We start from the raw sequence: 22492 nt of genomic DNA on the forward strand, positions 1-22492 counted from the left end.
TAATAAATGAAAACTAGTAAAAATTAGTAAGAACCTTGGTTACAGTAGAGGTGGAACTGGCTATAATTTATTAGAGAAACTAAGGATGTTTTCAAACCAGTTGGTTCTCTAGGTTACCCAGGGAACTGGTTGAAGCAGTCTCACAACAATTACTGACCATCTCTGAACCTGTGGAGGATGGTCTTGGAAAAACAAATGTAATGCCTATTTTTAAAAGGGGAAAAGGACAAGCCAGAGAATATTGGTTCAGTTCAGTTCCTGAGAAAAAGACTGAAACAAATAATTAAACAAATAATGTTTATGCAGTTAAATGTTAACAGTGAAAACATTAATATCCAACATGAATTAGTAAAAACAAACCATGTCATTTGACCTAGATTTTGCTTACAACTAGGTAAGAAATCTTACAGATGTAGAAGAGTTTATCATGTATCTTGACTTCAGTTTAGGTTTTTAGACAAGGGTATAACAAATATTCACTTCAATGTGCAAACAACATAGAATTAGGAGGGACAGTAGCATTTTGAAGGAAAATATTAGAATGCAAATTAATCTTGCTGATCTGAAAAAATATCTAAGCCCACAGAAATTAGTTCAGTAAGAACAAATAAAAAATTCTAAATGTAGGACTAGTCATCTGTACAAATCCAGGATGGTAGATAATTGTACAAGATCCTAAGTCAAAAGAGTAAACCATATCATGCCACTGTGAACATAACAATTGTTATATTAATGTCAGAATGGTTATTTACAAGATGAGTAGAGGAATGTCTGTTTGGCTGTGGGGCTTCTGCTAGAGTATTGTGTTCTGGTTTGTCCTGTTTTGGGATACCACAGATCGAGAAGAACATGAATCAATTAGAAAGAATCAAGGAAAAAACAATGATAATAATTAGAAGTTATGCTACAAAATGAGATCTGTAACATCTGCAGAAAGTAGTATTTCTTATTCCAGGGAAATACAATGAAATATAAAAGTGTTAAAATATGTGAAAGAGATACTGTGTGTGGGAAAACTAACTACAGAAAATTTCAACCAAACTTTGGTTAAATTCTAGGAAAACTCTTCCTCATGGTAGGGGCAGTAAAGCACTGGGGAAGTTTCCTTTGACCTTTTTTTTTTTTTTTTTAATAGTGACTTTATTAATTACCAGTGAACTACTTCAGTTTAACAGCAAATATGACACTGACAAGGCAATTAACTTGTCTTACCTAGCTTGCACAATAATGAATAAAGTTTTGCCCGTATATTTTCTGAAACTTCCACAATGGCAAAGCTGGGACAGTTGGCAGGCAAGGGGATGACCTCTTGCTGTTTCTGGAAGCTGCTAGCAATAGGTCGCTTCATGTCTAATAATTTCAAAATACAAAACACGAGTGAAGAATGAAGAGGTAGTATGTTCCCAAAGCCATTACACTTAGAGGAAATGCTATCTATATAACGAAGTATGAGGATCTTTGGCATGAAATGAAGCTATGGACATATTATTTTTCTCCAAAATGAGGCAGTTCCATCTTTGTGGATACTATGTAAATCATGTTGATAGTTAGGCCAAAAATTTGAACATAATTTGGACTAGGAAATATTAATTAGCATGACTAAAGATTTGCAAGACCATAGCACTCTCCTTACTTCTTTTTACAACATATAAGAAAACACAGTACCGCTTGCAGAAGAAACTAAATAGTTTAACTGTTCAGCATTAGAAAAGCTGTTCAGGACACTCGTTATGGCTCTGTTCATTACACAACAGCTGGTTCACTCCCAGCTGATTTAGAAAATGACATCTAGTGGCCACATTAGGTATTTGGGGTTTGGTAAGAATTACAGCATAAAGCTATAAATATTGTAATTTACTTCCATCAGGATTCAGACTGCAAAAGCAAATACTGTATTTGTTTTACTTTATTCAATGGAACTGTTCACAATTTTATATGCATCATAAAACTTACCAACAATCCTTCCAAATCGATCCCGTTTGACTCCTAGCTCCAACTCCTCCTGTCTCCATAACTTTATTAGAAGGTGAGCTGCAGTTTCATCTTTCTCCCCTCGCCAGGTACTGATGTGCGAAGTGGTTTTAGGGTTGTCACAAAATTCAACCAAGATTCCAAGGATTATATTATGCAGGTTCTTTTGCTTTAACTTGGTGAAAGGAAAAAAAAATGTTCTAAACTGTTGAAAAGACAGTGATGTCTATCTTAAAAAAAAAAAAGACTAATTATCTGATATGTAATCAAGTAAGTGCAACATTTTCATCATAACTATTTGCACAACCCTGGTGTATAAATGTGCAAATCCTTCAAGTTTCTGCAAAGTTCTATAAATCAAGGAGTATGAATGGAACAGAGTGTATGATCATATAAGATGCACATACCTGTGTGTAGAATTACATAACAGGTTTTGCATACATGCATCCAGGCACATATGCAGGTGAATATACTACTACCCAGATTCACTTTTGTAAAAAACAGACTCTGAAGGCAGTGGCTGAGCAGTACCACACCGCACCTGTTCTATTTTGCGGCCAGATCTTTTAGCAGCAGCTGAGGGTAGGGACGGGTCTGCAGCCTCGCACTGCAAGGGCGTCAGAGGCTGGCGGTATGACCGGCGAGAATGAGGAGGGAATGAAACAAGGGAGGTGCGTGCTTATGTTGTGAGTGGCGAAATTCCTGTGCCAGCTGTATGTCCAAGACCCGTGGAAGCAGCTATACATGCAAAATATGTGTACAAAGTAGCATTAAACATCAAAACTTTTAAAGCCTTGAAGTATCTACTAACTCTGCTCTCTCAAGATGAAGAACTGAGGTGCTTCTCTAGTTTGAGTTTTCTTTTTAAAAAAGTGTTTATTTTTGGTAAATTTAAACCACCTTGTAAAATACTTACTTTAAAAAAAAAAAAAAAAAAAAGATACACGGAAGATCTGTCCAATCATTTCTGAGCAGGTATCCTGGTATCTGATTAAATTCCTCTCGCAGGGAGTTACATATACTGTTTTTTTTTGTAAGTATTTTGTAAGTATTATTATAGAGATATTGTAAGTATTATTATAGAGATACTACTAAGAAAATATGCACTTTTCCATGTTGTTTTACTACTCTTTCATTCTATAACAACGATAATAAAAATACCTACTGCCAACAAATCCAGAAGGAGGAAAATGCCCTGTTTTTCAAGAAAATAATCCTCTGCAATGTAACATCCAATGACACAGGACCTTAAACAAAAATAATTTCACTGTGTAGAAACATTTTTATGCTTTAGAACATTGTACAAAGATCTCATTTATTTTATGGAATTGCATCATTATATTTGGTATGCAATGTGCTTCATACCTTCAGGGATTAGAAGAATCATGTTTCACATCCCTTTATATTTACACTGTATAAATGAATATACCCTACTTGACTGCTCTTTCTTCTCTTGCAGGTGGCACACCTTCCTTGTAGCAGCTCAAGAAATTTGTCAGGTCCACAGTGAATTGGATTAGAACTAAACTAACTCAGTAAAAGAGACTAAAATTTAGAAAGACTTATGTACGTGATCTAGCTTATTGCAAGGCTGCATGAATATTTCTGCAAGCAGAATCAAGGGGGTGAGACACGCAAGACTATTTCTTCTGGCAAAGTGTTTGCTGCTCCCAACTTAAAATGATCAAAACCAGCATTCATAGTGCTATTGCTTCCTTCTCCTATTTCCTCACTTATGGCCTTTAGCACAGAAACTGAAGGGATATCCTGCATCAGAGTCTTTTCTCCCACACAAACTTATCATTTGGCTTTCAATGCATTTATCAACCTCTGCCTTAAAACAAATTACCTTTTGGGTATCCTCCTATGCATTGGCATTCTCTGATAGCAATCTTTTAAAAATTTCAAGCCCAGTATAGCCAGTTTACAAATGCCCTTTCATATGTTTACACGGTTTTTAGCTAATATTGGTCTATCCTTGCCTTCTGTTTACTTCTCTGAAGTTATTTACAGACTCTAACCATACGCTTCTCTTAGAAAGTCTTAGGTAACTCTGCATGTCAGGAGATCACTCTGTGTGGGGAGTTAGGTTGTTGTGTAGGGAGTTAGGTTGTCATACTAAACCCCTATTTAGAAGAGAATACATGCAGAATATTCAGTTTGTGTCTTTCTTAATTAGCCAAATTGTATGAAGGATTTTTACATATTTTAAATAGAAGAAACACTTGTACGTGCAGAGAAAGGCCATGGTATTCTAGACCTAAAGTACAAGACTTGCCATTTTGAAAGGGTTACTGTCACTAAAATATTTCTTTACTAACCACAAGCAGTCAAGTGCACTGAAGAGGAGATGATTGTGGCCTAATCCACTATATAACTTCTTTGGATCCATTTGAAGGAATGGGATAAGTATATCAACTCCTTCATAGCTGAACAGTTCCTGTGGAAACATTAATTAAAGCAATATGTTTCTTAAACAATGTCTACTGAATAGCTACACACAAGAAAATTTTAAAAATTGAAAAAACATAAATATTTATATTGTAATAAATTGGACCCACTTGTTAGAGCAGGATATATTCCTTACAATATACACACAAAAAGAGATTTTTTGCATTTTCCAGTCTGATAATCCCATTCATTAACATATTTATATATATATATATATACAAATTTTAAAATTATGTAAATTAGCATGTAAATAGATGAGACACTTGCTAGTGGATTTCTGAGTGATTTTGTATTTTAACTGTCACAGAAACCAGCTATCAGCCCTGAATTGTTAGTGATGAACTACAGTTGACATCTGCTTTTGAATTAAAACAAACCTGTGGTATCATTAAAACTAAAATATACCATGTTTTGACATTTTCTGCACAGTAAGAGCTAGAGAGATACACACCTTTCTGTGGAGATCATTTTCACAGAGACCAGACAAGAGAAACAATATATCAGCTTGGATTTCCAGTAGAATGGCATCTTCTTTCTCTTTTGATTTGTTTGCTGCATACTTTAGAATGTCTATAAATAAATATATTTTATACGTGTGAATGTTCCATACACAATTCAGAATTTTATTACAGCTGCTGATTTTTTTAAAAAATCAAATTTACACCAATGGATTTTTAAAAATAATCTACTTATGCTATTCAGTTTTATCTCCTGTGTTTCGTAACAGCTTGCAGAAGTGCAGCACTCTGATGCTGTAGTTTCATGGACTTTACTCTTGCTGACAGAGTTAATGACAGCAGCTGGCACTGACTTCTTCCTTCCTCAGTCTCTGTATTGTGCCAGTGCAATGAATTCAGGAAACTGATCTGAATTAAGGAACTCTTAGAAAAAGGCAAAGCACTCACTGATTTGTTCTACTATATGGCCTCACAAACATTTCTACTGACAGTGGAAATGTGGCAGAGACATAAAATTCCACCACTGCTGAGAAAATCAGCCTTGGAACCACTATGTGAAAGAGGACATTGAGACACAGAACTCCCCCAAAGTAAGAAAGGTTTCCCAAATCTGATCTCTAAGGTATAGTGCTAATTTTGCTTTCACTAAAAACCTGTAAGCTTCCACAGAGTTTTCACTGGAGTTCAACTTTCAACAGAGGATATATTTTTTAGTATTATTTACACTTTATATTAGAACATACTTTTTGAATTCCAAGGGATCTTACATTCTTTTTTCTTTTTCCATATGCCTCTTTCAGAGTACTTGAAATTTTTTATAATTGTAAGAAAAGAACTTAGAACAGTGTTATTGAAACTTAAAACCAAATGTAACAATAGGTATGTGTTACTGAACAAGAAAATTGTATAAAGTGCAGAAACGGTGGTTAAACAGTTTTACTCTGCTTTTATTCTTCATAATGTTATTCATATAAAAGTACAGTGTTATTTTCTCTTACTCTAAAGAAGAGTTGTGGAAAGCGACACCATAATAAGACTTCAGTAGAACATCACTCATGGCTGGAGGTCCTAGGTGCTACCACAATGAAAATAAGATGTAACAAATGCAGTATAATAAAGGGAGAAAAGGCAGCTTTCACTCTGAAATTTAACACCTAAGCTTTTACAGGTGTCTGTTTTGCATAATTCCTTTTATTCTGTCAAACTGTGACAGAATTCAAAATCAAATCAATTACATATTGGATTATTTTTTTTAGTTTTTCAGCAGTCAAAGGAGAAACACACAACAACCACAGCATGCAAAAAAGCAGGAACATTCTTAGCATCAACAAAAATGTACCAATTTCAGTGCAGCAATATAGATTGTGCTTTACCCAATAGCTGGCTAATTGCTCCCTGGTCACACAAATTAAGGTTCACAGCATCATCATAAAGAGACACAACGGATCTCAGCACTCTCAGGCTGTAGCGCATTTGTGCAAGTTTGTTGCCACGACCACCTGTTCCATGGAAACTGTTACCTTGACCAAAGAAAGGATCTGTAGAGCAATCACAGAGAATATTTTTACTGGCAGACTGTCTGTTCAGAAAAATGACATGTTCAGAAAAAAAAAAAAAAAGGGCTTATCAGTGTAAGTAAACTGAAAACAAACAAATCCCTTAAGGTTAGAAAGGCTCCTTGTTTAAAACCAGCTAGTAATAAGCCTTTCTGTGTGGGGCTATTACTACAACTATTTTTTCACCTTAATACATTAATAAGCAGTCTTCAAAACTCAAAATGTCAACCTTTTGATCTCCATTAGACCCAAATGAAAAACTCTTCCTAGGAAATCTTATAAATTTTATGATAAAAACTATCCATCCCCAGAAAAACAGACCATGAATCTGGGTGCAGCTAGTTAACTTTTTGCTTGTCCCATACTCTTAGCTGGTGGCCACAAGCCAGCTGTAGTCTGGATGGTACTGTGTACCACTTTAAATTTGTGTGTACTCGTTCTGCCTCGTGGCAGGAATAACTGGTCGGACCTGTTGCCACAGTCAGTGTATCTGAGTGGCTTCAAACACAGGCAGCAGAGACGTGCAGCTGCCACACAACTGAAGAAGTGTCAGTGTAGTGCGACACAGGGAATGGGGCACCAGGTTATCCTTCAGTAGAAAAAAAAATATATTTGGTTGTTTTTTTAGGAAAACTGCTGGAGAGAGTCCAGCGCAGAGCCACAAAGGTGATTAAGGGAGTGGAGCATCTCCCTTACAAGGAAAGGCTGAGAGAGCTGCGTCTCTTTAGCTGGAAGAATAGAAGACTAAGGGGTGACCTTATTAGTATTTATAAATATGTAATGGGTGAGTGTCATAAGGATGGAGCCAGGCTCTTCTCGGTGACAACCAATGATAGGACAAGGGGTAACGGGTACAAACTGGAACACAAGAGGTTCCACGTAAATTTGAGAAGAAACTTCTTCACAGAGCACTGGAACAGGCTGCCCAGGGAGGTTGTAGAGTCTCCTTCTCTGGAGACATTCAAGACCTGCCTGGACAAACTTCTGTGTAACCTCATCTGGGTGTTCCTGCTCTGGCAGGGGGATTGGACTAGATGATCTTTTGAGGTCCCTTCTAATCCCTAACATTCTGTGATTCTGTGAAAATTAGCTTCCTAAGTGACCTATTGAAAAATAATAACTCTGACTTCAGGGGTTTTACATATTTCCTTTCTGTCAAAGAAAGAAAGTCCAGTTGAGTCGTGTTTTGAGATTACTATGTATGAACACCATGAGCAGCTACTGACCTTGGCCTACACACCATTCTAGAAACACAAGGAGAAGAGTATTCGCTTGACAGGACAAATATTTATCTATTAACACAGGAGCCACTGAAGCTAAAACAGCAATTGCATGAAGCTGTAATTCTTCATACTGGACAGCAGACCAGTCATTAAATCCAGGCTTTTGATTTGGTTTTACATAATAAAGTAAAGCTGGCATGACGTCACTTTCTCTGAGAAGCTGCAGAGTCAAAGCAAAGAGAGAAACATCTTACAGGTTTCATATGGACATAAGAAAAATTTAAAGCAATGACTCAACTTTATCTGTCCTACACTAAGAATTTTTTTTTTTTTAATTGAGACAGTATGTCATGAATGCTAAAAGTACAGACAAACTGTTTATATTCTGTAGCATTCCCACAGACTGTGGTTTGTTAAACTTCATTATGTTCTTCACATGTATTTCAATAATGCTTTACAGTTACTTGTGAGCTAATTTTCCTAGCATGGTGTAGGTTAGTAAATTTTCTAAAATAGAAGCTGTATGCTGTTTTCAAGCAGTAGGACTTGGCCTGAAGCTGTGTATGAATTCTTGATCTGGAGAAGAGCTGATTTCAGTCTACTGGTCTATGCCACCTGGACAGTTAAATAATATTCCTGTGACTCTTTTGACCTTTTTTTTTTTTCTTACTGTATCTTCTGTTCTGTTACAACTTACCTGTACAGCACATGGGTCTTTAGATAAGATTCCTATTACATTAAATAGTAGCTTCTTCAGCTCAAAGTCCTCATAACCATAGGTAAGTTTAAGACCTTTCACCAAGGGGTTGGGAATTTTAACTATGAAGGAAATTGTAGATAAGTTACAAAAAAATCATCATTAAAAGTAAAAAGAGTGTAATTATGCAGTATGAAATCTCTTACCTTCAGTAAATGTTGCAAGTACTATTAACAGCTTTGTAAATCCACTTTCCTAATAGGCATTAAAAAAAAATACATTAATTAAATTAAATTGCAGTGAAAGTAATACTTATGGTTTAATTTTAGCTTTGCTTTTTTCTTCAAAACACAGATCCTATAGCAGAATAGAATTTTATCAAAGAAGAGATCAGCCACTTGGACACTGTACAATACTAACTAACTACAGTCCTAAGGGAGCAAGTAGTTAACTCCATGTGTCATTTAGTACAAGCTGGTACTTGTATTCAAGCTGGCACATGTATTCACTACTATAGTCTACCACATATGAAAACCATATTTTCAGTTCTGTTAGAGTTGTGGTTTTTAACATGCATTTGTGGATGTGTAAATTTATACTCAGGGTCATCAGTACATACAATTTTGTACCTTCAGTTGTGCGTACTAACACACTTATATCCAACTTCAGTGCTTTTATAAGTAAGCACATGAAAACCGCATGTGTGAGCAATATGCATTTAAAAATACTGCGTATTAAAAATTCAGAAAATAAAATCTTGCCATTCACAGCTCCTAGAGAGCTAACAGAAGGATAATTATGTCTAATATAACTACAGATAAAACCAAGGTCAAAGTGTGTCTACAAAGCACACTAAAGGCAAAAGAGCTTTGTTTCTGAGGTGATTAGAAGCTTTGGTTACTAGACACTGCTCTTCTTGAGCAATAAGATACATAAGGTCAGCCTCAGTACTCAAGCAAAGCCATCACAGAGCCTCTCACCAGCTCCCAACAGGAGCAGAGCTCACAGAACACTACACAGCTTTCCCCATAGAATTGAGCAGTTCTTCAGTTTTGAAGCAGCTTTTTAGATGCATCCCCAAAAAGCTGGGCTTAGATTCAGTTGGCTTAGCTCTGCAAGTTAGCATACAACCAAATTATTTTAAAAATCAGAAAAATATTGCAAAAGTAATTTTGAAGAAAATATTGAAGCAGACAACTATATTGCCTATTAGCCTTTGTCTCTATGGTATTTATATTCTCTGTAAAAAGCCATTGCAAAGTAGTTAAATAAACAACAACATTAAAACTCATTAATATTTTCTCCTTGCTGATTAAAGCAGTACTAAGTTCAGATGGAAACCAGTAAGCAATTACCAAACAGTTTCATTCTAACACAGATACAATAATACAATATCATTTTATGCTATACCTTATATATACCAGTTTACTTGTGGTGAGAAAATGATTTTCATTTTCAAAGGCTCAGATTTCTGTGCTGATTTCTGAATTATGTTAAAAACAAGACTGACTTTTCTGAAGTTGCTTAGACAGTATATTAAGAAAAAAAGAGAGAACATTCCAACGAAAATTTCTCTGGTATTATCTACAAGGCAGGATCCAATGGTAATGTTAATGTTTTGTCTACTTGATATTTATACCTGGTACCTTATCTCCGCAAGGGAAGTAAAATCTCTAGGTAGGCTGAGAATACAGAATATAAATTAAATGTATTAATTTTTTTCCTTGCATTGAAACAATTTTTCATCTATGTAGCATAAGGAATTAAAATACTGTGTCCTGGTTATTGATCTTGTAGGAAAAAAACTGCCCTGTTTCTACAGCCAGATAAACAATTTTAATGTTATAGATATCAAATGTGTTGCTGCATTAGGAAAACAGATATTTCTTAATTGTCAATGATAAAATGGAAAAGCTTGAATGAAAAATCTGTAATCTTCATTACAGACTATAAAATCTATTTAGTAATACAGCCAATTGGGAAACTTTTACTCAAGTTGAGAAATTAATTCCCTGGAAATAATGCATTCCTGGACAGCCAACAGATCTGCATAAGCAGAAATCTGATTGCTCAATTATTCAGTATGTGTCACGACTCCATTTGAAGATATAAATCTCAACCATAAAACAAGAGAGTAAAAGAATGTTAACATCTACAAAAAGTCAATTTCTATGCAATTTCCTCATTAAAATTCCCAAGTATTACAGCTGAATGAGTCATCTGCTTTTTAGGCAAGTCATGATAGTGCATTCTGGACTACATTTAACTGACTTAGTCTTAGAAAGAATTGATGTGTCTCATTAATTGGATCTATGTAATTTTTTTTTTCAGCATGTTATTTAGAGCTTCTGAGCTGATTTTGGAGGACCCTGCTTGTTCCTGGTTACGAGGCACAAAAACTTCACTTGAATTTGGCCCATCTGAATACAGGCTACACTCCTACATCTTCAAACAACAAATGAGATTTAGTGCAAAACTCACTGTAACAGAATGGTACATCCAAGAATCTGCACAAGAATACTGGAATTAACTTTACATTTTGCACAGGTATAGTGTTAGTGTAATTTTCTAAGTATCAAGTAAGGCTGATGCTAGTACTCCAAGCTGATGACCTTTAGATTTCAAGTCTCTTTGACATAAAGGGAAATGCAGACGGAAAAGCAGTTTCTTGCTCAACAAATCTAAGAAAAAAGAAAGCACTAGAGGCAGAGTAGAACAAATATTAGAACCCTAATGTGAAAAAATACTGAGTAAATAACAGCAAAGGAGAAGTTATTAGTCTTTGGAATATAACTATGAATACTTACAATCATAGGTGCTGCAGGGTTTTCAGCTAGTAATGTGGCGATCACCAAGAGGTCATTCCGTAGCTGACGATCACAATGCCGGAAGCCATGCAGGAGAAGGTCTACAAATGTTTCTTTCAAAGCACTTAAAAGAAAGGAAATGCATTTTATCTTTTCTTTTCATATACTAATTTTATACAGCTCTAGGTATATGAATCTCCATTCAGTATCATACTTTTCAAAGCCTTAGGGTATAACTGCAAGAGAAATAGTGAACCACTAGACATTCAATTTAAGCATCCATGCAAGGTGCATGTATTACAAATTGCACCTTCCACTGTATGTGTTTTAATTAATTAATAGGAAAACATAATTTTTACTCAAGCATGGAACTGGATGTTGTGAATGGTTACTGAGAAGAAATGATCTAATTCTCAACAGTCAAAACAGTGTAACTCCCTAAGAGAGCCTGTTATTTACTACATCAGAGGATCTAGAACTAAGCCTTGTATATCATAGCATACAATTCCCTGCTAATTTTATAACAGAAGCATTTCAACAGTGCAGTAATACTGGCCTACTGAGCCTAACATGTGAGCTCAAAAATGGTGCAATTCACTTTCTCATCATACAAATAAATAGATAGGGCTATACCTCCTGCACTGTGCAGCAGAGCACCTTAATTTCCCTCTTGCCCTGTAACAGAAACAACTGGCGGTGGATCTCTGTGCTAATGAAATACAGAGAAGATTGACATGAAATGGGTTTGGAGTTGACTAGATGTGCTTTTAGCTGGACCCTGGCCACCAAGTTTATAAGCTACCTGGCAGGCACCTCTCACATCCTATATAATTTCCTGGCATCTCACAGGCCACAGTGCTATCTAACTTGCTGAAACAGAAACAGATGCCTGAGGGGTCTAAATCATGGGTTGCTTGGCTATGAGCTCTGATGAGGCAGTGCTGCTATTCTGGAGAATCAGATGTGTAAATACTGAAAACTTCATGAGGACTTAATGATAGACCTCAATTCCCCTTTTGTGTTTTCTCTCAATTCATTTCAAACAAAAGGCTACACAATAGCAGTGCTTCAGATGTCTCCAAAATTACATTATTAATTCATAAAATGCTCCCCTGTACTTACTGTACACATTCCAAGCTACTGAGCTGATTAACAACTTCTTCTTTTGAGGTGTTTTCTAACAGGTTCCATAGGATTTCTGAGGAGCGGAACACCAGCTGTCCTGAGGGATCAACACCATTTAGATATAAACAGAGCCTGCTGGCTGCTTGGGCCTTCATCATAAGTCCGCAATTTACTCCTGAAATTATGAAAATCTGATTAATTAATTCTCTGTAGGCCAGTAATTGTTTTAGGCATGTTCAGAGGATAGATGATCTAAGATCAGAGGTAATGAGACTGCTGAAATAACAGTTTGTACTAACCAGAGCTGGAGAGATGCTGGAGAGCTTTAAGTACCCACAACTTCTCAGTAAGATGATTTTCAACTAATGCTAGTGACAAAACAAGAGTTTCTGCTAATCCTCCCAATTCAGCCATCTGAATTTTATAGTTTGCATTTGTTGGCTGGTAACCTGCACATAAAATAGCTTCAGTTATAATGCAGTAAATATTCAGAATTTTGGTTACTTTATAAAATACTAATCCTTTCTCAAGAAAGGATTGAGAACTGAGTAGTATATTTCCATAGTCCAAAAAACAATTGAAAAAGAAATTAAATAAACAACCAGAGTTGCTTTTCTTATACCTGAGTATTAGTAATGCCTAAAGCATATTCAACAGACTTACCCTCAAGAAGACTAAAATGCTATATAAATAAATTAATTGTTTCCTAGAATTTACAGAATGAAAGAGTAAGTAGAGGTGAAAAACCTTTTTCAGATCATGCAATAAGTTGTTGGTTCAGGATATAGTTCTCTTCTCTAGCCTATTCACGAGGGAATTAATGCTTTCTATTATTGTGTTGCTTAAAATATGTGAATCCACCTTTGATTTATAAGCTTGACTTTATAGTGTGTCCCTGTGTTTACTTTGTCCACACATATGCAAATCCATATTTCATTACCGAACTACAGGGGAAGGGAAAGCATTGAGAAAAGAAATATATATTTATATATGCTAACTCATAAAAGTAAAATTTATCTTAAAAAGCTTTAAATATATATATATCAAATGACATGAAGTGCAGGACCAAACTTTGGCAAGATTTACATAAATCATTAGAGATTAAGAGTTTGACTTTAAAAATCAGACTGAAAAACATTCTTCATTTTTGAGATAACATATCTTATTTTCTAAATCTGGAGGAAAATAATAAAATATCTCAATATTTAACATTCACTTATTTTGATGGAACGATTTACAGATACACAACTAAAGGCACAAATAGCTGCTTGCAGAATTTCAGTCTTGTTTGTAAGGTAAAAACAGATTTACATGCTTCTATATTTCTAGAATCCTGTGATGGCTGTTGCAGCTGCAGCTTCTTTAGGCCTCCTAAAATAAAGTAAAACTAGCAAGAGGGCAGAGGAATGAGTGCCAGGCTACAGGAACACAGCAAGGGAGCACACTGCCATCCAGCACGTTCCCTCGCCTCTGCTCTGGATCCATGCTGTGACAATGTCCATCTGTAACTCATCTGCCTGTGGACCTAGTGGTGTCTCCCAGCAGGTGATCCTGTCTGTGCCCCTCTAGGAAGGGACCCATGACTGACTGTGCCTGAGAACAGCCTCTGGCACCATCATAAGAGACAAAGGAATAAATAGGAGTGGATTCTGATGACAGTTTGCATGCCTGTCCATAATACCAGGGGATCGTGCTTGAGCTCACATGCAGGCATCATGAGCCTCTTTCTGCAGTGACAAGTCACACAATTTATTCAAAGCCTATGCTCAAATGTGTCCATATAATATGAACTCAATGAAATTTAGATGGGCTCAGATCTATCCCTCACTGATTGTGAAGTTTCACACAAGTGAAACCAGAGCTGCTTCTCTCCAGGCTACATATACAAAGTTGAAAATTACATTTCCCTTTTTATAATTCTGATCCTAACTAGTCTTTCTTCCTTCATTATCCACATTTCAGAAAACTTGTGATCACTTCACATTTTCTGGGTGCTATTTAATCCTAATCCCATAAGTGTAATCATTAATTCCTTGTACATTGATGAACTAATTTCAGATTTTGAGTAGGCATTTCTATAAAACATGTGAACTGCACATTTGCCAATGTTATATATTTAACATATGAGATAGAGTAACTATAGTTATAATGAAAAATTAATCCATAGCTAATTGAAAGAGCCATTTCAAAGTAGCTTGGATCATAAACACTTGATTTCTTGTGACACTTGAAAATACTGTGTTTTACCTGGAAGTAGTTTTCTTGGTAGCTCCGTATTATAAAAGCTAACAACACACTTACAGATTTGTATTCTAACTTGAGAGCTTGGTACCCTCATCAAATAACCTGCCAGAAATAAAAAAAAAAATATATCATTTACAAAGTTTATAATTTATTTACAGTACTTAGTGTTTCCTTTAGTCACATTCCCCAAAAATCTGTCACAGAATCACAGAATGTAAGGGATTGGAAGGGACCTCAAAAGATCCTCTAGTCCAATCCCCCGCCAGAGGAGGAACACCCAGATGAGGTTACACAGGAATGTGTCCAGGCGGATTTTGAATGTCTCCAGAGAAGGAGACTCTACAACCTCCCTGGGCAGCCTGTTCCAGTGCTCTGTCACCCTCACTGAGAAGAAGTTTCTTCTCAAATTTAAGTGGAACCTCTTGTGTTCCAGTTTGAACCCATTACTCCTTGTCTGACCATTGGTTGTCACCAAGAAGAGCCTGGCTCCATCCTCACGACACTCACCCTTTATATATTTGTAAACATTAATAAGGTCACCCCTCAGTCTCCTCTTCTCCAAACTAAAGAGACCCAGCTCCTTCAGCCTTTCCTCATGCAGGAGATGCTCCCTTAATCATCTTTGTTGCCCTGCACTGGACTCTCTCCAGCAGTTCCCTGTCCTTCTTGAACTGAGGGGCCCAGAACTGGACACAATATTCCAGGTGTGGTCTCACCAGGGCAGAGTAGAGGGGAAGGAGAACCTCTCTCGACCTACTAACCACCCCCCTTCTAATACACCCCGGGATGCCATTGGCCTTCCTGGCCACAAGGGCACAGTGCTGGCTCATGGTCATCCTGATGGCCACCAGGACTCCCAGGTCCCTTTCCACTACACTGCTCTCTAACAGGTTGTTCCCCAACTTATACCGGAACCTGGGGTTGTTCCTACCCAGATGCAAGACTCTACACTTGCCCTTGTTATATTTCATTAAATTTTTCCCCACCCAACTCTCCAGCCTGTCCAGGTCTCTCTGGATGGCAGCACAGCCTTCTGGCGTGTCAGCCACTCCTCCCAGCTTGGTGTCATCAGCAAACTTGCTGACAGTGCACTCTATTCCCTCATCCAAGTCATTGATGAATACACTAAATATATTAAATATATTAAATAATACTGGCCCCAGTACTGACCCTTGAGGCATTCCACTAGACACTGGCTTCCAACTAGACTCTGCCCCATTGTCCATTTGCATTTCCTGCAAAGTTTGATTATAAAATACTCAAGGGTCAGAGACTCCTACACTGAAGAGCACAGGGGGGTCTTGTAGGAATAACAAAAGCTTAATGAAAAAGCGACCTCCTCTGCTTTATGGCTACAGACCCTTATAAGTCAGTGGATGTTATTCCGAAGTTGTGGAATTGAGAAGAAAGCTACCAGACTAGGCTGTTGTCATCATTAGCATGACAGAAATTCTTCTTCTAGCAGACATGATATGACATAAATAGAACACAGAGAGAGACCCTTTCCCACAAGAAAAAAAGAATTGCATTGAGAGCTACCAATGTGTAGCATGGAATCTTTAAGATTTTAGTGTCTTTTTGGATGTGTTACTCTAAAGAGAATCTAGAACTATCTGAAACCAGAAGGCTATTCTGCTATCTCTTTGGACCTCTGAAAATAAAGACTGTAAAAATATTTTTTACTCAACCATTTCAAGGATTTTTTTTTTCCATGTGTGACAGGCTGACTGTGCTACCTCTTCACCATTTAAATTTTACTCCTGCTTTATTCTGGATCCTTTTTGATCTACCACGCTCGCAGTATTTTCTTTGAAAATGACAAATGTGACATGCAAAATCATAAAAACACATTTTGGTACTAAGACGTCCAGTGACATTAAGATATGACTGACACTTTTTCCTCAGGAGCTCTCTTAAAACATATTTCTGAAAGACAAAAGCTCACGGCTCAGATGCAGCAAGAGGCTGAATTCAGAAGCTGCTACTGCTAGTAAGGTATGGCACTAAACTGACTTGTGTTTTGCCTTTGTGACAGGTATTAGGCTTCTAGGTTTTGAAAGTTTGAGCCAGGAGTTACTGTTTCTCACTTGTTTCTTCCAGTTCGTTTCAAAGCAGTAGAAAGAATACATTTTCCCTTTATCCCAGTCTTCTGTGTTTATACTAATAACCCAATTTCTGAGAGCAAAATGAAGTGAAACAGGCTATAGACAGATTTAGTTCTTCAGCTGTAATGATAAAGTCATATATCTCATGTAGCTTCTGACATTGGCACATAGGTAATTCTGCTAGCTAACCTGCAGGTTAGCTGCACAGCAAAATAAGAATGGATTCTAATGCTAAAAAGCACAGAGGACTGAATGAACAATTGAAAGAAATTACTTACATTTACTAAGGAGGTAACAAGCAATTAAAATAATGCTAATAATACAGTCAATTTTATTATGGCAAAATAAAAATTTTATTGTGGTATATTATTTTACACTCACCCAGTTGGGCAATGGATTTTGAAGCTTCCACAGAATAGCTTACTTCATCAGATGATTTCTTTTTCTGAAATGGTAACCTGAAAAATTAAATTAAAAGATACTACAATTATGCTTAGAACACTGCAGAAGAACACTTTAATCAAGTCACTAGAAAAGCTCAATAGCTTTTCATTTCTTCCTTGACTTTTTTTTGCAAATAAGGACACTTTTCCCAGGACAAATACATTCTTTGCAATGCTAATTCTACACTGAAAGTTCCAGTTCCATAATGTGGCAATTGGATTTTGGCAATTAGTGGTACACCTTCATAGATAACATTTGCATAATTCATATTTGGTGCAAGAAGAAATATTGAATAAACAAATGTCATTTAAATGTGGAAGATTAAATCCTGGAACTTAGGCACTATTACGCTATTACAGAGCTGGATGATGCACAGACATGTGCAGAGGTGGAAAAAAGGGATTGTGTCCCCAGGCAAGACCTCTTGAAATGGATAAAAATAAAACCAATAAACTGACTCCAAATAGCCCAACCACAAATTTGTTTGTAAAACCAGGATATTAAGAAACATTCAATAACATCTGCAAAATACTCAGATATGACATAAACATGTAAGTGCTAAAAATTCACTAATAGTAAACATTACAATATTATGCTAAGGTCTCTGCAGCTCATAGTGCAGAAGCAGCTTTCTGGTAGGTTTACCTCTGTAAACATAGACAGAGAAAAAAAAAAAAGGAGAGCAAATAATGGAATGAATGGGAAAAAAACAAACCAAACCAAAAGGGACATCGGAAAAAAAGTGGGAAGAAGACAGGTAATCACATGCAGTTATGAAAGAGTGGAAAATTTTACTATAGAAATTATAATATTTGAAAGGAAATTTTAAATAACAGCCCCTCACTCTACTTATAGGCTTCTCTGTCATGTGAAGTAGTAGTGAATTGTGGGGGAATTTCCATAGTACAGAAATTAAAGCAAAACTCAAGGGTGCAACCTTCCAAACTATATTCATTGCAGAAACCATAATTATTGCTGAACTGCAGTAAGAGACAAAAAGCCTTACTGACAACTACATTTTATTGACTTCATACATTCATTCTCAGTTTTGTCACGCTTCTGCCAAACACTGAAGAAAAATAAACTTTGTGATGTACTTTCTCATTCTCCACTGTGTGGCAGCAAAGGAAAGCAGCACAACTGATGATGGTCAGAGAACTAAAAGATTCAGCTAGGAAGTTCTATTTTTATTAAACCTAACAGATGAGAGGAAGCTAAGTAAGAACCTATTTAAATATGTGGCTTACTATGTGACTCGTTTTCTGTCTGGCATGATTCTCTTCTTCCTTATTCTCACCAATTATAATTAAAACCAGGAGTAACTGTAGTTAAAAGGACTCCATAAGTAACTTAATTAAATTATTGAGAAGGAGAAAACTACTGACAAGTGTGGATAACACCTAAATTCTATTCTACAAATAATTTAAAGTACAGTATGACAATGAAAATGCTTAAAAGTTCATGCTGTATGATTTTAAATTAATTAGGAATCCCAAATCCTCCAGTTGTTGTGGCTCTTTCTTCTCTGCCACATGGCTTGTCCTTTTGTACAGCTTACTTTCAGGTAGTAATGTGTTTTTGTGTCACTTCAGGTTTTTAAACTCAGAGAGCTTGTTTGAAACAGCAAAACATACCTCACAGCAGGACTTCGCTGCTCAATCTTTTGAGGTCAGCAGTCCCAGAACAATTTACTTGGGCAATAAGATACCTTGGGGAATCTTGTTTCCAAGCAAGCTTGGAACAATTACCATACAGTTTCGAATGATGTAATACGTAGCTCCACAGATACTGAACTGCTAAAATGGGTCTCTCCTTCATGCCAATAGAAATTGGACTCAAGAAAAACACAGTTCATTAAAAGGAAGGGTGATATAACAGATGTCTTGCAGATAGAGATGCCTTGAAGACAGATGCTATATGGATATGTCAATTGCATTTGAAGATGTACAGACATATTAATAAGCAGCATATAAATCTCTAAAAGAAGGGTTGAAGGGCTTACCCGTATAATTTAATAAGTTCGCATAAAGGCTCAGTGAAAGCTTCTTGTTCATTCACTTTTTCCGCACATAGGTTAAGAATGTCAACTACTTGTACTAAGTCCTTAAGGGGCTTTTAATTTAAAGTTAAGGAAATCAGATTGTACTGCAATGAGTCAGAAGAAAAGGCTGAAAACCATATTCATCACACTTATAAGACACAACCAAGAAAAAACAAGGCCAGTGTTTTCAAAGTTAGATGTCTAATATGAAGCATATGAGTCAATACTTAGGCCTTTTGAAGCAGCCCTACTTTTACAGAAGTACAAATCTTGCGAATCCAATTTAGCTTTCTTATCAGATGAACACACTGTCAGTTCAGCATTGAATATCTAAAAATATAAGATGAAAAGTTTTTACATCCCAGTGTCAGATTTACCTAGCTAAATTCTGAGACAGCCTTGAAGTGTTTAAATTCTTTCCTACTCTAGTCCCAAGTGACTACGTAAAGTTTGCAAATTTGGACTCAACCACATACTGAGATTATCTAATTTAGGGTAGAAACCCAAGACCAAAATCGAACAGATCATTGAGACTGAGAAGTTACTACCATCCACTGACTTATGGAAACTGCCTGTGAATACTTAGCCAAAAGTCAATTGTGAAGTAATATGGTAGCTTAAATCACTGTGGCAATTAGCAGAACTGTATGAAATTAATCACATTTTTCCATATGCCCACAACCTCTCTAGTACTTTTGATTATTGGATGCCTTTCAATTTGTATTGTAAATATGAAAAACTATGAAAAACAAATCCAGATAAATTAGTCTAACTTTAGTTTTCTTTAAAATGTCTCCTCACTGGAAGTCATTGTTATTTTATCTGCAGATTCTTAAGTAATGACAATTATTATGCTAGGTCTATTTTGAGTAATTAGTACACTAATTACATTTTCAACACTTCCAACTACTGTACAGGTGAGATCCCTCTATTGAATTATGTGGCAAATGAATCTAGCATCCAAGAATCTTGCTAACATAAACCTACAAACCTGGCTATGCGTGCACAAGAAGTCCAGTGATGAGGATGCATGTGGACCATCACTTCTCTCCATGTGGAAGCACAGAACATCATAAAATGCTTTGCTGAAAAGTCAGAGCATTATCATATATAAAACACCACAACTTCAGAATTCTACAGTGGCAAAAAAGGATACAAGCCCATTTTCAAAACGCTTGACTACCTTCTTGAGAGCTTTCAGCTGTTCTTTTTCCAAATCTTTCTTAAGTAGAGGAATGAAAAGCAGGTTTTAATTGCAGTTTGCCTTAGAACATTAAATTATTGTGTTTATCCCCTTTTAAGTTTAAATGGAAATGGAAAACAGATTAAAAAATCACAAGGCACAGTGAAGTTCTGAAAGTGCTTTGCAACAGGATTAGCTCCTTGATCAAGCCCCATTTCTAAGTACAGACTCTGTGCTATTGTAACTGAAGAGGCTTTTTAAAACAATCTTTTGTTCAAATGTGTGGGCTCTTTCTCCTGCAATTCTTCGAGAGTCTATGAAAGATAACTAAGAAAACCAAACCTATGTCACACGTGATGTAAATACGTAAAAATGTAGATCTAAGTGGCTTAAAGTGGAGTTCTGCCACCACTAGGAAACAGTCTGCAAATTCAAAGTTGAAAACAACTGAAGTGAGAGTATGTCAGGGTGTGTCAGTGACTACTCAGCATTCATTCCAGCTCTTCTAAGCACTCCCATGCTGGGCAAGAGCTCAGCAACTTGAGGCAGGCCAGAAAGTTGTTTCAGGAATCTACAAGCCCTGAATCCTATGGGCATTTTATCATATATCTTACATTGTCTAGAGAAGCAGTAAACAATATCATCCAGTCAGTAAATTTAATCTATCAGCTCTATATCAAAGGGGGGCAGAGGGAGACACACGCTGCTTCTCTGTGGGACATTAATGTAAAATGTGGCACGTTTAATCAAGTTCTTGTTTTGAGAATATAGATTATTGGTTTTTTACATTAAAAGTAACTGACGGCTTAGTGAATTTCATCTGCCAAATCTTCTTGTGGAGACCAAAAATAGTCTGTGGAAGTCCATGAGATGCTGCTCTCCTGTGTGCCTAGGTGGTCATATTTATTCCTCAGCACTGAACTTTGTATGTTTCTACTTCCTTTAAAATCACCTCCCTTGAGAAATGTTAGCAGTTAACTTGGGCAATAAATTCCTGACATACCTTTCAGTAACTGTATGTATTTCTGTTTCTCAAATTCCCAGATAAGCCAGAAATTTTCTACATCTACTTTTCAAATGCACACATTTTCATCTTTTTTATTTTTTTTTAAGCGCCTATGTGACAAAGTATTTGGTTATATATTTTATTTTTTTAATATAAAAGCAAAACTGATAATGTTGTCTATTACAATGACCGTATATAGAAGAAGTGTTCAAATATCAGAACAAAAACTCCAGCTTTGTGCTCTGTAGCCACAGCCACCAGTTCCATCTGGTTTACTTAGGGCGGGTACTAAAGCTGTAAAACATTTCTCTAAGCCCCATGACTACCTGTGTAACTGAATATCGAGGTATTGCGCTTACTTACTGAGTCTGAATCTTCCAGCAGTTTGATGACGTGATTCAGATCCACTGATCTTAACTGTGCATCCTGGAAAAGTCACACTTTTAACTTTTTTTGGTTTTTTTGACTGTGCTTTAAAAGTGCTTAAACCTTAAAAATGTAAAAGTGCCGCGCTGAACCAACATGAATCTACCCACGGACGGGTAAATCCAGCCTGTGTGTGGGCACAAACTGGCACCTGTTCGCAGCCCGACGTAGCGGCCAAGCCAGAGCAGGACAGGGCGCAGGGCGCAGGGCAGGGCGCAGGGCAGAGAGCCCGGCACCAGGCAGGGCCTCCCGGCCGGCAGGGCTGCAGGCGGCGGAGCTGGGGGTGACTGCCGGCCGAGGGGGAGCTCACCTGAATGGCGCCGAGGTCCGCGCCGGCGCCCGAGCGGCTCCTGTGCCGCTCTCCGCCGCAGCGAGAGGCGCCGGGGGCAGGCGACAGCGCCGGGGAGCGGGCTGGGGAGCGGGCCGGAGACCGAGAAGGCGCCCGTGAGGCCGGGGGCTCGGCCACGGCCAGAGAGGCCATGCTCCCGCTCCGCAGCGCGGCCCGCGCCGTTGCCATGGGAGCGGGGCGGTGCCGCCTCCCGCCGCAAGGGCTCAGGCTGACGGCCGCGCCGGGCCGGCTCCGCCCGCCGGCACCCGCGGGCTGTGCGCACCGCCGAGGTGTCGGGTGCTGGGCCCGCCGTGCGCTCCCCGGCCGGCAGGCCCCAGCTCTGCCCCTCCCGCCCCATTCCGCTGCTACATCTCCACACCTCTGCCGCGACACCCCTGTTTTACACCCTTCTCTCCCCCACGAGTGA

The 22492-nt window shown here is 37.5% G+C and overlaps 1 protein-coding gene across 1 annotated transcript in view; it reads right to left on the minus strand.

Annotated features, from left to right (window-relative positions):
• CFAP69 (cilia and flagella associated protein 69) overlaps window positions 1–22218 on the minus strand; it is a gene marked incomplete at both ends in the record, with an annotated part of 29275 nt that extends 7057 nt beyond the window's left edge. Inside the window, 18 exon segments of the mRNA XM_080338972.1 lie at window positions 1213–1350; window positions 1954–2146; window positions 3137–3218; window positions 4293–4411; window positions 4874–4992; window positions 6254–6418; window positions 7663–7879; window positions 8357–8478; window positions 8563–8611; window positions 11164–11287; window positions 12286–12463; window positions 12588–12737; window positions 14536–14634; window positions 17019–17095; window positions 19084–19193; window positions 20279–20344; window positions 21675–21737; window positions 22048–22218. Coding sequence (XP_080195098.1) covers window positions 1213–1350; window positions 1954–2146; window positions 3137–3218; window positions 4293–4411; window positions 4874–4992; window positions 6254–6418; window positions 7663–7879; window positions 8357–8478; window positions 8563–8611; window positions 11164–11287; window positions 12286–12463; window positions 12588–12737; window positions 14536–14634; window positions 17019–17095; window positions 19084–19193; window positions 20279–20344; window positions 21675–21737; window positions 22048–22218 — 2242 coding nt within the window.
• Between the last annotated feature and the right edge of the window lie 274 nt (window positions 22219–22492).

The sequence above is a fragment of the Nesoenas mayeri genome (genome assembly GCF_963082525.1).
Source record: "Nesoenas mayeri genome assembly, chromosome: 2".
Classification (NCBI taxonomy): domain Eukaryota; kingdom Metazoa; phylum Chordata; class Aves; order Columbiformes; family Columbidae; genus Nesoenas; species Nesoenas mayeri.